A 15,320-nucleotide genomic window follows, 5' to 3' on the forward strand; every position below is an offset into this window, starting at 1 on the left:
TGTGTACATGTCTGTAACCCTGGGGGAATGGACAGACTTTATGACCTTGTGAACTTGCAACAGCTCTAGCCTTGGATTCAAGAACATTTATGTATTGTGTTCTTCAAATCCCCATGAACCCTGTGGCAATAAAGAGGAAATATTTCATATATCTGTGGCTGCCTCCTTTTGTGCCTCAGTGTGGACTCAATAGCTTTGCACAACACTCAGAAATGGGTAAAAAAAGACTCAAAACCGAGGTTTCTATTTTTATTTTATTTTTTTAACGGTATATCACATTCAAATCCACCCCCAAAAATTCTTCTCAGCACTCCTTTCCTTTTTTTTGTGAAAAAATATTCTGCTTTGTACACAATATCATCATTTCCCTAAGCATGCTGCAGTACAGATTTGGATCTGGACTATAATTATTTTTTTGTAATTGAAAAGTTGAGTACAGAGCTTCATTTGATTTGAATTTTTGGGATTCTCACTGCTATGGTGACAATACTGAAGGATTGTAGTTGTCATGGAGACTGACCTGCACCCATTATGAGGCCTGGGGCAGAATCTTTAGTGTGGACGGTTCCAGATACGTACGGGTTGTCAGCCCAGCGCAAGTGGAGATGGAGGTGACAGTCGGGCTAGGAAGAGGAGCAGACACAAAGAAAAACATTACTCTCTTTTGGTATCTATATATGTACAGGCTCTGACATTTTCCCACTTTGGCAATCCCTTCAATGTGATTACCCAACAGATGCACCACCAATCAGTGTTTTACATAATGTCTGCACACAAATAACAGGCTAAGTTCTACAGCAAGGGGCCATAATTTAAAACCACTTCACAAGTCACACCACATAACGTCCAGGATAAAAGATGGATCACAGTATGAATATAAAGCATATTTAAAGTGCCAAAAACCTCAAAAGGGGTGGCAATAAAAAAGAAGGAGAAATGGCTAAAAATGGGAGATGAGCAATAAAAATGAGCGAGGATAGTAGAGAGCGTGTGCAGGACAGGAGAACAATAGGAAAAAAGACATGTCAAACGGTGGGCTGAGAGATGGGACAGACGTTAGAAGAGTGGCTAGACAGAGAAGTCGATAAATGTCCTTTCAACTCTGCTGGCTTCTGATTTGTATCTTGTTTCTTCTTGTCTCACGTTTGCCAGAAACCATATCTGTGTCTTAAGGGCCAGTTGTGTTTAAAATGGACATTTCACATTAAAAATTTCATATAATCTCTGGTTGTGTGTGTGTAAAGATTAAGCCCTGTGCATGTGTGTATGTGATGATTTATGACTATATATATATATATATATATATATATATATATATATATATATATATATATATATATATATATATATATATATATATATATATATATATATATAATTCTCATGAAACAGCAGCAGAACTAGTGCCTGCTCTGCCCACCAACCCACAACTGCAAACAGCGGGAGATGAGTCAGATCGAGAGGTCAATGACTTCACGTCTGTGTCTGAGACAGTGGCACAATCATCTTGAAGAGGGAAAAAAGCAGAGTGTGGGCTGAAAATGTATCTGTAGCTGTATTTTGAAATAAAGTCATGATTTTTTCGTTATGAATTTGCAATGAAATTATGGTAAAATTATAAGCACAACTATATTTAAATCAAATATATTTTAAAATGTGCTTTATTGCTGTGACGTCGAATCTGAATTTTCAGCGTCATTATTCCAGTCTTCAGTGTCACATGATTCTTCAGAAATCATCAATTTCTTATTATTATCAATGTTGAAAACAGTTGTGCTTCTTAAAATTTCCGTGGAAACTTTGGATTATTTGATAAATAAAAAGTTTAAAAGAACAGAACTTATTTGATTGTATTTCTTAATTTCAAAAGGCTGCTAACCCCAAACTTTTGAATTGTAGTGTATTTATAATATTATATGTAAATAATGTTTTTGGGGAAATCCATATTTTTTTTATAAACAAAACATAAACACTGATAATTCTTCTTAACTTTCATTGTACTGACTGAGAAAGTGTCTGGTCCTACACAAATGAAATGGGTATAAAGGTTAGAAGTTAATGTAGCACTGATAGATAAACAGACATGCAAAAGATGATTTGAAATGTTGGAATGGAAGCTGGAATGAGGAATGACCAGATATATTTACCTGTTTGCAACTGACAGGTTTGCCATTCATATCATTTGTAGGAGGAGCCAGTGGTTCCCAGTCTCTGCCTTTGTTGTAGGTGATGAGAGTCATCACTTTTCCATCTACTTTTTGATTGGCTAAGAATACGCCCTTGATGCCACGAACCTGGAAAAAAAAAACACACAAACATTTTCAAAAAACATCATCCTGTATGATTTATAAGCCTTTTGAAAAGTGGGAACTGGTCCCCACAATGTGGGTGATCTCAGGTTTTACTATCCTTATGGGGACATTTGGCCCCCACAATGTAATATAAACAAGGGCGCACACACACACGCACGCACGCACGCACGCACGCACACACACACACACACACACACATACACACACAAATGATGAGGTATTCCTTTCTCAGATCTTGTAAAGAAGATGTAAAAAGTTATTATTAAGAAAAATCCTGGCGAAGTCACAACTGTCTAAGAAACTGTTATATCTGTTAGATCAGGCTTGTTTTAGTAGCACAGGGACATCAGCTTCCTAGAATCACTTATTTATTAAAACATGCTACAGGCTATGAATAATGAGAGAGTGAATACGCCTGAAGACTTACAAGACATCACAAGCACTTTTATGTGTGTCACACCTCCACTTTTATGTGTGTATGTTGTACAGTGTTATAAATAAAGGTCTGTGAACGCATACAGTTATGTAAATTTTACTACAGCCAAGCTATTATTAGTTCATTACGCATTAAGTGGGATGTGAAGCCCACATTGCTTTGTATTATACAGGCACTGTGTGGGGTGAAATGTTGACCTCCAGGATGTCGATGAGGACATTCTCTTCAGGCTGCTTGGTGCTGCGGACGTTCTCCAACACAATGGAGTAATAGACTCCCTGCGGATCTGACTGGTAGAGGTTGTACGTGTCCGTCTGATGCCACTCCTGGAGAGCCAGGAATACCTGATTCTCGTCTGTACTCACGATTTGCACATCCTACGCAAAAAGACAAAAAGAGAGGAAAGCAAAAAGAAACCACACAAGGAGATTAGAACATGTACGGGTAAAATGAAATAAATTCAATGCAAATTGCAGTTTCAGTTTTCTCAGCAGGTACAAATAATTAACACCGCAGTTCTTTTGAGTGTGTGTCTTTGTGTGGAGAGTGAAAGAAAAGCTTGATGCTTTCACTGGAGCTTACATAAAACAACAACAAAACAGTTCTGCATATAATTCCATGGTGATTATTATTCGTTGCTTTGAAATGAAAAGTTTATTTTGAGCTGCTGTGAAGAAGTTGGAACATAAAATGTGCAGGGACAGATTTAGACGAAATGAAAGCATGACCAATTAATAAATCCATCCTAAAATTAGATTATCTGGTTTGCTTTAAAATACAGAATCAACACTAAGCTCCTGAGTTTTGGTAGCTTAGCTGCACACATCCGGGTGCTGTGGCAATGACTGGGTCAGGACGGGGAAGTTTGCCACCATGTTGTTCTTGCCGATAAAGTAAAAGTGGGTCGCGTTAATTTAGGCACAAAGATGAAGGGTACAAACTCGTGCCCCCAGCTGAATTCATTCATAAGAACTTAAGTGAAGAGCTAGCAAAGTCCCTGAAGCGTTGAGTAGCTTTAATGTGCTTCAGAGACCAAATTCTAAAGCTATTTCTCACTTATGTCCCACTAACAGCAGTTTAGAGTCACTGAGTCCCCACTGTGATAGGTCAGTTATACAACACCTGTTTGCTGAGAGAATTTTAGAAATAAGAATAAGAATAAGAACGATAAAGATACTTGAAGAGCGATGGTAACTACGTGCATTTGTGAAATGTCCATTTGGACCAATATGGTGCATGTAACCTCAACATAAGAATTTATGTTAGGCACATAAATCATAATAAGTCCACTCTACACAGTATAAAAACTGTACATCTTATATCTGCTGCATTCAAGTCATTCTGGAAATTGCACCGTTGGAAATTTGGAAATCATAATAATGACATGTTGTGTATGACATGTCAAGTGATTTGACAATTATCATATTTTTAATATTTTTCCTTTTTTTCACTTCCCAGAAAAAGACAGGAAGCTTTTCTAGTGCTAATACAACATAATTCTTGTGGTGCCAAAGCATGGGGAGCCATGTGATTTGATCTGTCTTGTTATTACCTCTAAATGAGTTGTTTGTTGTTTTCTGGCAAGCGCTATTGCTATTTATACACTACACAAACTGCATACAAACAAAATGGTACAACTTATTAAAACCAATAACCAAATCAGAAAGTATTGGCTTAAATAATAATAATAATAATAATAATAATAATAATAATAATAATAATAATAATAATACAATTATACATTTTGAGAATTTCATGAAAAACTCTTCCAACTCACTATTATACAGTCTTCTAATCCTGATTCATCCCTATCTTCTCCTTCCTAAAATATCTTTCAATATCCACACACAAACACTTCTGAAAAGTACCAATTTTCCCAGAAGGCTTTAACTATTCTGATGAAATGAAAGCAAATATTAAATTTCAGATAAGCTCTTATATAGAGAGGAGTGTAAATGTTTAGAGAAATTATTTTATATTGAATTTAACCTTTTACTGATCCTAGTTGTCATGAGGTTCATCATGACATCTGGAAACAAGTTCACAATCACAAATTGTAATAGCCAAGTGACAAATTTTTTCGATCAGATTTGGAGATGGTACTGAACAAGCCTCTTTTCTATAACGGCGATGTAATTCCTGTCTGTTGTTTTCAGGTCAAATCTGAGCTGCTCAACATCTTTTAGTTAGTTGTGAATTAAAATTTTAACGATGAGGTCATCTTTTAACCAAGGCTTACACAAGACAGTGAAGTCATCGCTGTGAAACACATGCAGCTGAAAGTTCCCCCGGAGAGAGTGGAGGTTTTAAATGTGGATTATTAGATCATCTAAATCAGCACACAATCACCAAGAAGAACAACAGAGTAATAGGACTGAAATGAAAAATGCTATGAGCACGTTTAGCTTTAAATCTCACATTTTAAAACATTGCATGGATGGATCTGTCCTGTTTTTGTCTATCATGCTGTGTGACAGGTCACTCAGGCCCCCAGTACTGATAGCAGCAATATCAGAACTTAAGACAGCACTATCCATCTGTCTCTGACAGCGGGCGCAGGACCCTATCAGCCATGACACAGCTGCAGAACATTTGTGTCTCTGCCCACAGCCACAATCCCTGAGTGCATTATTGGCAGACTGACTGAGTGTCTATGTATAAAAAAGGATGGTATGGGTTACAGTGCAATAGTCAGATGGATGAAGACATGCAATCCTTAAAGGTATCTTTGTATCAGAAATGAAATGGCATATTAACACAGCAGAATGTTTGCTTTTTCTGTGCCTGGTGGATTCATTGTGCTCCAATAGTGGTGCATTTGAATTCTGGTCATGCTGCCACATTCTTGAAGCAGAGAAAATGGTCTTAATTGGCCAAAATCAATAACACTGGGCCCTTTTTAAGTGATTTTATGTGGTTGGGGGGATTGCAATTTGACTGCAATACCAACATTTACCTAGGCTAAAACATTTGAAGCAGGCATGCAACATTACAGATGCGCCATAAAGTTCAATTCTCCGTAATGGTGTAGTTTTTCAAGTTCAGGTAATGACTGGGGATTAAGAAGATTGAAATTAGCTTTTTAAAATTTGTAACTTTAACATGGACTACGATTGAAATGAATGAAATCACATGAAAGTAAATGTCATTGTAGCGAGTGGTGAGCAGCGAGGCTTAGGGACCGTGAGAGCAGGACGAGGCCGGACGTTAATGATAATTAGCGATAATGAATTGTGTCTCATGGAGGAATGACGGGAGCATAAAGGAGGAGTGAGAACAGTGAAGAACGAGAGAGGACCAGGTCTGGACTTTACGTTGCATTTTGTTATGTGTGTACAGCTGCGCGTGAGGGGCTGCCGCCTTTACTTTCACTTTGTTTATTTCATTCGATTAAAGTCTTTTAAATGTTCGCCGGTTCCCACCTCCTTCTTCCCATGACAACAAACTGTGTTACATTGGTGCCAAAACCCGGGAGGAAGAAGGGACATGCTGTCAGAGAGCCCTCGCTGCTGAGGGAGATCGAGGTGCTGAGGAGGTTGATCGGTGGTGCTGGAGCGATTGAAGATCCGGTGGGACGGAGATCTCGCTGCTGTGCCCTGGGTTGAGGTGGGGTGGCTGCCATCCGAGAGGGAGCAGGGGTCCCTTTAATAAAATAAAATAAACTGAAAGTAAAGGCAGCAGCCACTCACGGACGACTGCCGCACTTCACTGCCGTCGCTCCTCCTTTATGCGCCCGTCACTCCTCCATGAGACACCAGGCCGGTACAGAGCTCAGCTGTCGCTCATTATCATTAACGACCAGCCTCGTCCCACTCTCACGGGGCTACATACCCCCATCGCCCCTCGCAGGCCGGGGGCACTCCAGAGACTGCGCTCTACCCCTCCCCCACCCTCAGCCGGTAACTCATGACAGAATATAAAGTTTTGTTTGAATTGTTCAGTCAAGCTTTTTCCAGAAGCTTTTATAAAAAGCAGTCAAATAGCTATCTTCAGATATAGCAGGCTTTACTTTGCAAATGTCAAAAAAATATGCACACAAAAAACCTCATTGAGATGAGCTTTTAAAGTAGAAACACAAAGGACGAGAGAAGGAAAAGAGAGGAAGAAGTAAAAAGTTTAGTGGCGCTTACTTTTCGCCATTAAGTGCCCTAGATGTGTTACAACAAACAAATCGTCCCACTGGAGCCAAGGACCATCCTTAATCCATAACTTAAAGAAAGCGACTTCAGAAGAGATCCGAGACTGCATACTGGAATTGGGTTTTGCATTTTTCAAAAGGTTTTCAATTATTCACTGTGGAAAATATGGGCACAACATCAGCCAACCCTATTTCTCTCTCACACACTCCTGCTCTCCTCTGGGTTCTTGAACTGGGTGTCTAAAATTTGACCTATCTGCTCAGTCAAGCAACATGCAACTAAAAGAGCAGAGAAGAGCGGGTCTAGAGAGAGGAAAAAACATTAATATTGCTTTAACCCCCAAAATGACACCATGTAAGGGAAATGATAAATACATAGTGGGTCAAAATTTTCACAATAGCCCTTGGATATGCACTTGAAGGCACTGCGCGGATAAATCTATAGCATGTTCAACATCTACAGTAATTAAATCAAAGCTTTTATCCATTTCCATTAAGGCGAATGCCTGGTAATCTGGAGAATCTTTCTTAGTAATACTCTTTCTCTTACACTTTTCTCTCTCTTACTCTCTCTTTCACTTTCACTCTGTCACAGTGAATCAGTGGTTGGCATAGTTACAAATGCCATTGACAGCAGCTGCCCTACAGCCTCTCTCCTTTCCCTGCCTTTCTCTCTCTGATGTGAAATATACATGAAGCAGCCCCCCTGGCCTCCACTCTAATCAATGTTATTCAATTACAGTCAGCCAGCATTTTACTGAAGCACTCCCTTGGGTTAGAGCCACAGACAGCCTGGTCAGTCATCAGCTGTAACCCTTAGCCAGCTGTCTTCCTTCGCCAGCATATTACTACTATACATCACGGCTCCTCAGTAGGTTAAACCCACATCTGTGTTGTAATGGTGTAGTGTTTCAGTGCTAGACACCAACTGTGCTCTTTAGTTCATACATATTGCCGCAATACGTCATAGTCAGTCTCTGGCTTTAAAGTAAAATCCTCAACAGCTGCAGTTGATAAAAGAACAATAACCACCTTCTAACAGTAATTTGCAGTTAATGCATAGTTCATGACAAAAACATCAGTAACTTCAAGTGCACAACTATGATACTGCTACACTATATGAGAGTGAAAATGTTAGAAAGTCTATTTCAAGAAGCACTTAAATAAATCTTGGGATACTTTTGTCATTTTGCTGTTTTTTTTTTACTCCACTTGTCTGTGATTGCAAGTTCTGGACATGCTGTCAGTCAGAGATTATTTTTACAGGTGACATCTATACACCAGTAGATGGCGACACGTGACTGTTTTTATGACTGAGTCGTTGAATCATTCATTCAACTGAATTATTAAATCTGATTTATTCAGCAATGGAGCGATTGACTTTTTTTTGAGAGAGCAATTGAATCATTTACTCAACCAATCTATCAATCTACCAATCTACCATCAAAAGCACTGATTCAGTCAGGAACGAAACACTGCTGCTGTGCGTTACTTGGAGATGGAGATGGAGTACATTTCATTACTTGAAAGGTACTCACTCAGCATTAACTTCTTTTTATTGAACTTTTATATAAAGCAATTTTCTGTGGGTCTTAATTCAGAGAAAATATGATGCTTTGGCTGGAGTGAGAATACATTTTAAATTAACAATAAGGACACACAATTATATTATTATATAATAAATGCCTGATCACTTTGCATTACATCTGCGCAGTATGAGCAGCACAAAAAGTGTTTGATACACTATAATTCTGAAGTCAAAAGTTTCTTCTTGTCTTAAACATGTAAAGAATACAACCCAAAACTGCACAAGCATATTTCTGAGTAAATATTGGAATTTAACAGGAACATTTGTGAGGACTGTACCTTTGGAAGGGCGTATTTAGGGAATCTCATTTGAACAAATTCATTCCTCCGGTATGAGACATAATACTTGGTGCGATTTCCTGCAGTTACCTAAAAAAGAAAAGAAAGACAGTGTGTTTATTTTGTTTAACAGTGCAGATTTTATTTCACTATTCCAATAGTGGAGTCATGTCTTCACTGTCAGCAATTCTGAGACAAACCTCAGGTTCAGGTTCACATTTTTTATTTTATCTGGTTGTATTATACCAATAGATTTATTCTCTACTAGCGCAAGCCTGTAGCCTGACAAGCAAGACCTGCATCAAGATGTTTGGTCTGGAAACTCCCCATTGACAGGGCTCAATCCGAGGGGCGGGATAAACAGTTGTCTTTCAAACTCCCTCTGCACGCGATAGGATAGCGCTACAACCAACCAGAGCAACGAAGGTGAAACAAAACTTGTTGACAGATTAAACATTCACCGTATCCGGTCGGCTAAACTCCGAACACATCTTCCCTTTTTAAGAATGACTTCAGTGCCGTTCTTTTCTCAGAGAAAAGCTTAACTCTAAGTCTTCCAGAATCGCAGTCAAAGCTGATTTGAAAGACCGCAGTTCGCCAGTTTCTGTGTTTACTAGAAGCACGCAAACACAACTCGGCCGTCGTCATTATGGCCCCGCCCGCCGACTCTATACACGATGTGATTGGCCCGTCCAGAGTGAGGGGAATACAGCTCAGAAGGGTATTGAGAGTTCCTAAACGACACTTGCGGGCAGATACAATTTTCTGCCGCTAGGGTGCGTCTAAATTTATAGGCTAGCAAGCCTGTTGGTTTCTTTATAGTTTACATGAACTGTGTCCAGTCTGCATCAACATGCCTCTGACTGAACACAAACATTTCACACACTGTAGTCCAGTTTCTCAAGGGCATTTCTGAATTCCTTTTAACAGCTGCAATTACTTCAAAAAACAACTGGTGGGGGAGTGAGAGAAATTAATATAACAAGAGCAAATGTCCTTGATTTATTGACTAATTATAAAAGATCAGAAAAAAGTAAACAAATATTTAAGAAGAAAAAAAGACAGAAGGAAGACGAAAAAAGAAACAAACAGAAAAGAGGGAAAAGCAAGACTGAAAGTCAAAATAAAGTAGGCCTATGTGAGATAAAAATGACTGTCAATATTGTGGACATAGTGCATATTACCTTATAACATATTACGTACACGTATTCGTACCGAACCGTTTCGGTACAGCCTGTCCAAATCCTAGAATCGCCCCTGGGTACAGGAGTACAGGACTCCTGGTACAGTGCACGTGTTCAGCCTACAGAACGCAATCTTTACACGCAGATACTTTACATACTTTAATCCAAGGTCCCACACGAATAAATTAAGTATTCTGTCTATTTTATCACGAAATTCAAATGATAAATGCCGTTAATTACACGTTAATTGCCATTAATTAAACGATAATGCCGATACATTATACAATTTACTGAAATGTATCATATGTCGTGTAATCGCTCGATCTGTGTTTTCAATGGTGGAAAGATGTCAATAAAACAACTTGAAAACAATGTCATGTAGCGTCACATTTAGCTCAGTCGTCATTCAGTTTTCACAGCTATTAGAGAAATGAACTCTTATCACTCTTATATATTCATTATATACTACTAAATCTGTTAGTGATGTCTTGTTTATTTAGTGTTTAAATAAATCCGTCATGAAAATGACAGCCACTGTGTATAAATGGTTATAGGCTATTTCAACAACGAATTAGAATAAAGCATTTAGATTTAGAAGTTAATGCAAAAACTGCCTTATGTGAAAATTACATATTTGCAAACAATGTGTTATTCAAGTATGATTATTTTTATTTTTATTGTAAATGTGCTATTTCATGGCAACAGTTTAGGCTCTTTTGTTAACCTTTAATATTATATTAATGTGCAAGTAAGGTCTCCCTATTATAGTTTACAGCATTGTCTTTAATAAACTTTTAGTTGAATTAATTTAAGGACAGACACAATTTGTTCAGTAAACCACTGTTTAATAAAAATAAATAAAAAGCAATTTTATATTTAGTTTTCTCTCCCCTGCTTCACCAAACCATGACTTTAAAACTGAGATATGTACTGAACTGTCAGTTTTGTGTACTGTTACACCCACCCCTAATATATATATTTATATATATATATATATATATATATATATATATATATATATATATATATATATATATATATATATATATATATATATATATATATATATATATATATATATATATATATATATATATATATAGTGAGAGATTTTCCTCCAAAGCAAAATGAAAGCCTGAAAATCTTCCATCATTTGAAATGCTATAGCTATAGCTGTGGCTGCATATGATTTATGATTTAGAGATGAGAGACGTCATCAGCCTATGCATGTGAAAATAGACTGCCATGCTTTTGTGAAAAAAGCCCAGCTCTGCACTTCTGAAAACATTTACTGAGCCGTGAATTGCCCAGGAGGTCTAGCACTTATCAGTTCTTTCAATATCAGCTAAAGGGACAAGGTTAATTGATGGTCATGCTTTTAATGTTGGTTAAACACCCACCCAGAAACCTGCAGGTGCATTGATTTTCCTTGGTCTGCTACAGTGTGTATATATACTGAATGGCTGCCTGAAATTTTTTATTTTGATCGGTCCATCATGATATACTGCAGTCAGTTATTTAATAACGATCAGAAAACTGGATAACTGACCATTGTCCCTAGCAACAGATTTCCTAGCGGTGCTCTATAATAATAACAACATCTCAAAGTCAGTATGTTTATGGCAAACAGTTGTGTAATAAGGGACATAATGTTGATTCAGAAGGTCATTATTAACAAAATAAAACCTTTTAGGGAAATATAACACCCTGACCAGTGATTATTTTGCCTGGCTAAAAGTACATTATCCCTTACATCAAATCAAAATTAATGACAAAAATCACAAATCAATAATTTTCATTAGAATTTTGAGTTCCCTTTCAGTCGATCACGTTCGATATACGTCGGACGTCACCGACGAATTGGGATCACTTCTGGGAGCTCCTATCAGCTTCGAGATTAAAGAGAATCCCGTGGCGTGGGTATAAAGCGGAAGTGATCGCCACGCACTATTGTCATTCACCTCGGAGCCGAACGGCATTCAGGTCGAAGATTACACTATAGCGCTTTATCAGCAGACAGAGAGAGAGAAGAGAGCGTTACAGCACACAACAGTGAGACCGTGAGCTCACCGCTGCCAAAACCAAACTGCTGTTTTCATCACTTCCACTTCCACCATCACTTCCACTAGTGAGCCCTCTACAAGACGACTCTATGCGTTGAAGTGGAACCTGTGATTCGGTCGACGAATCGTGTCTGGAATTCGGGCCGGGTTACTCTCATGTAATCCTGAGACCCCGACCCGGATATGTGCCCAAGGTTCCCACCACACCCTTCAGGGATCAGGTGGTGAACTTGCAAGCGCTACCTTCTGAGGAGGCAGACCCAGCCCTGGCTTTTCTCTGTCCCGTTCGTGCCTACGGACTTAGGTGCTAGATTTCATAGCCTAGGTGTAGAGCCGGTAGCTTCCTGTGTGCTTGCTTCCCATAGCCAGTAGCACTGAAGTGCCCGTTCTAGTGTCGGCTTGCTGGGTCACTCCCTTCCCCATGGAACGGATACAGGCACTTGTCTGCTCCAGTCGAGTTCCCCTTAAGTAGGCGAACCTTGTCGAGCCCTCCGCAACCCGCAGCAGTCGGACATGGCGGAGCGTGCAACGTCAGGTTTACCACTTGTAGGCCTTGGTGGAACTTGTGGTAGGCTGGGTTACATATCTTGCGACCCCCATGGCGGTCCCATATGTGTATTCTCCACGGTAGTGCTCCCTACGGTGAGCCCGTGTCTTTCTCTCAGATGGTGTTGCTCCTCCGCCTGCAATGGGACCCCTGGGACTTCCGTATGTTGTACTGCCCACAGCCAGTCCATACGTATATTCCTCATATGGTTATTCCCTCTGGGCATGATGTGGCTTCCGCAGTGTGTGACTCTCCCTGCGTGAGTTCCTCGCCCGGTACAGACAGGGTTTGAGGGGCTCTTCTTGGGGCGCTGGAAGTGGTAGTAACTGTGGCCTTTTCCAAAGGGATCCCAATTCGTCGGTGACGTCCGACGTAGGACGAATGTGACCAACTGAAAGGGAATGTCTCGGTTACGTATGGTAACCCTTGTTCCCTGAAGGAGGGAACGGAGACATACGTCCCGTCGCCACAGTTGCTGTACCATCATTGCAGGATGAGTTGCTAGTTCGGCTCCTCAGTGAAAAACAATAGTGCGTGTCGATCGCTTCCGCTTTATACCCGCGCCGCAGGGCGGGGTGCAATATGCAAAACACACACCAATGGCCATTTGCCTGTTCTCTTTAATCTCGAAGCTTATAGGGGCTTCCAGAATTGATCTCAATTCGTCAGTGATCCCAATGTACGTCTCCGTTCCCTCCTTCAGGGAATGAGGGTTACCATACGTAACCTAGACGTTTTCTATTTATCAAACATATTTAGCATCTTTTTGCAACACTGATTATAATAAATTCTACTTGAGCCGCAAATCATCATATTAGAATGATTTCTGTAGGATCATGTGACACTAAAGACTGGAGAAAGGATGCTGAAAATTCAGCTTTGCCATCACAGAAATAAATGACATTTTAAAATATATTTAAATAGAAAAAAGATACTGTATTTTAAATTGTAAAATATATTTCACCATCATTATTAACAAATAATTTTACCTTCACAAATATGTATTCATCTTGCACTGAGAGGGAATTATGGTCAATCTTCCCCAAGAACTGTGCTGTCACCATTTTATCAGAGCAGTTTTGGATGAGACATGTCACATAAAGGTATCCTGGTGAAAAACAGAAAGAAACAGAAAAAGGGTTAGAAGAAAGTGAAGGTCAAAAATGTGACTGAAAAGTTTGAAAGGACTTTCATTTCTATGTCTGATTAAATGGCTTGTGTACAGTAAGTGAGTAACGGAGCAAAAGATATCTGCAAAAAAGGGAGCTTTTAACAAAATTAGCTGAGGCTGATCCTCACTGACACATTGCTTTGCTCCAGAATGTCAGGAAATTAATTATGGGAAAACAGTGCTGAGGTGCCCTGTTGGCGTGGCCTTTTTGTTTAGAATATCAAATAATAGCTGGCTCAGCAACCTCCACAAAACACACACACACACACACACACACACACACACACACACACACACACACACACACACACACGCACGCACGCACGCACGCACGCACGCACGGACACACACACATACACGTGGGGACATTCCATAGGCGTAATGGTTTTTATACTGTACAAACCGTATTTTCTATCCCCCTACACTGCCCCTGCCCCTAAACCTACCCATCACAGGAAACATTCTGCATTTTTACTTTCTCAAAAAAACTTTGTGATATATACATTTTTTCCTCATGGGGACCAAAAAATGTCCCCAGAAGGACAAGGATTTCGGATATTGCCATATTTGTGGGGACATTTTGTCCCCATAACGTAGGGATTACCAGCCCACACACACACACACACACACACACACACACACACACACACACACACACACACACACACACACACACACACACACACACACACACACACACACACACACACACACGCACGCACACACACACAAATTCTAAAAAATAACAACCAATTGGAAAAAAAAAATACAAAAATTAGAGGTGAATGCAAGCTCCAAAAATCATGGTCAAAGGTTAAAAAGGTCAAAAGACAAAGTGGGGAACTTAATTGCTATTCTCATAATGTTATTTCCTCTCATTCTCAGTGGTTTTATTTTTTTGTTATTAATTTTAGGGAAACAAATGGGCAGACTACTTCAGTGAAGAGGACGAATGGTTAATCAAAGCAGTACAGCAGAGAAATTCATTAAAAAGCAATTAGAATGGCTGAGCGCTTTGCTTCTGTCTTCTGCCACACAAGGTCAGATGTGTACATACACACACACACACACACACAGATGGAGCATCTTATGCGAGGTGGAGGGAGCCACTGAGCTAAAGAAAAACCACTTGAGGTCTGCATCTGTCCTTGTGACACAAACCCAACCAATATCAAGAAATGAATGTTTATTTATCAGGAGAAGGGCTGGATGTATGTGTCCAGTGTGGTCTTTTATACTGGTTAGACACAATCCTCACCTTTCTTAGGGTTTGAGTGTATATGCTTGTTGGCTGCAATGTGACTGTCAGGCAGTGTTTAACCTTCATTGGCTAGAGTGTGATGGAGCTCCCTGCAACAGTTTGCTTCTGTACGGCTGGTCTCTTTCACACACAACAAACACAGAAGCCTCACAGAACAGAACAGCTCAGCCAGGAGGAATTCACTGAAAGAGGTTTGTGTGAATGAGGCAAAACTAAAGACTCAAAACCTCCCATCTGCCCTCTTTTGCAGTGGTTTGTTACGGTATGTAGAATTGAATGAAAATGCACTCTTCTATAAAACATATGCACTCCCTTACCACCGCTGATGTCTTGAATCTCCAT

The 15,320-nt window shown here is 39.6% G+C and overlaps 1 protein-coding gene across 5 annotated transcripts in view; it reads right to left on the minus strand.

The window, feature by feature from the left end:
• Positions 1–15,320, minus strand: part of sorcs2 (sortilin-related VPS10 domain containing receptor 2) — a 244,308-nt gene that overhangs the window by 23,659 nt on the left and 205,329 nt on the right. For all 5 annotated transcript variants that reach the window (XM_067438786.1, XM_067438769.1, XM_067438779.1 and 2 more), the window contains exons 6-11: positions 15,296–15,320; positions 13,536–13,654; positions 8,753–8,842; positions 2,946–3,125; positions 2,148–2,294; positions 521–623 (exon numbers count right to left, since the gene is read on the minus strand). The exon at positions 15,296–15,320 is cut by the window's right edge and continues 40 nt beyond it. In XM_067438786.1, coding sequence (XP_067294887.1) covers positions 521–623; positions 2,148–2,294; positions 2,946–3,125; positions 8,753–8,842; positions 13,536–13,654; positions 15,296–15,320 — 664 coding nt within the window. The remainder of the gene's footprint in view (positions 1–520; positions 624–2,147; positions 2,295–2,945; positions 3,126–8,752; positions 8,843–13,535; positions 13,655–15,295) is intronic.

This window comes from Pseudorasbora parva, chromosome 1 (genome assembly GCF_024679245.1).
Source record: "Pseudorasbora parva isolate DD20220531a chromosome 1, ASM2467924v1, whole genome shotgun sequence".
NCBI lineage: Eukaryota > Metazoa > Chordata > Actinopteri > Cypriniformes > Gobionidae > Pseudorasbora > Pseudorasbora parva.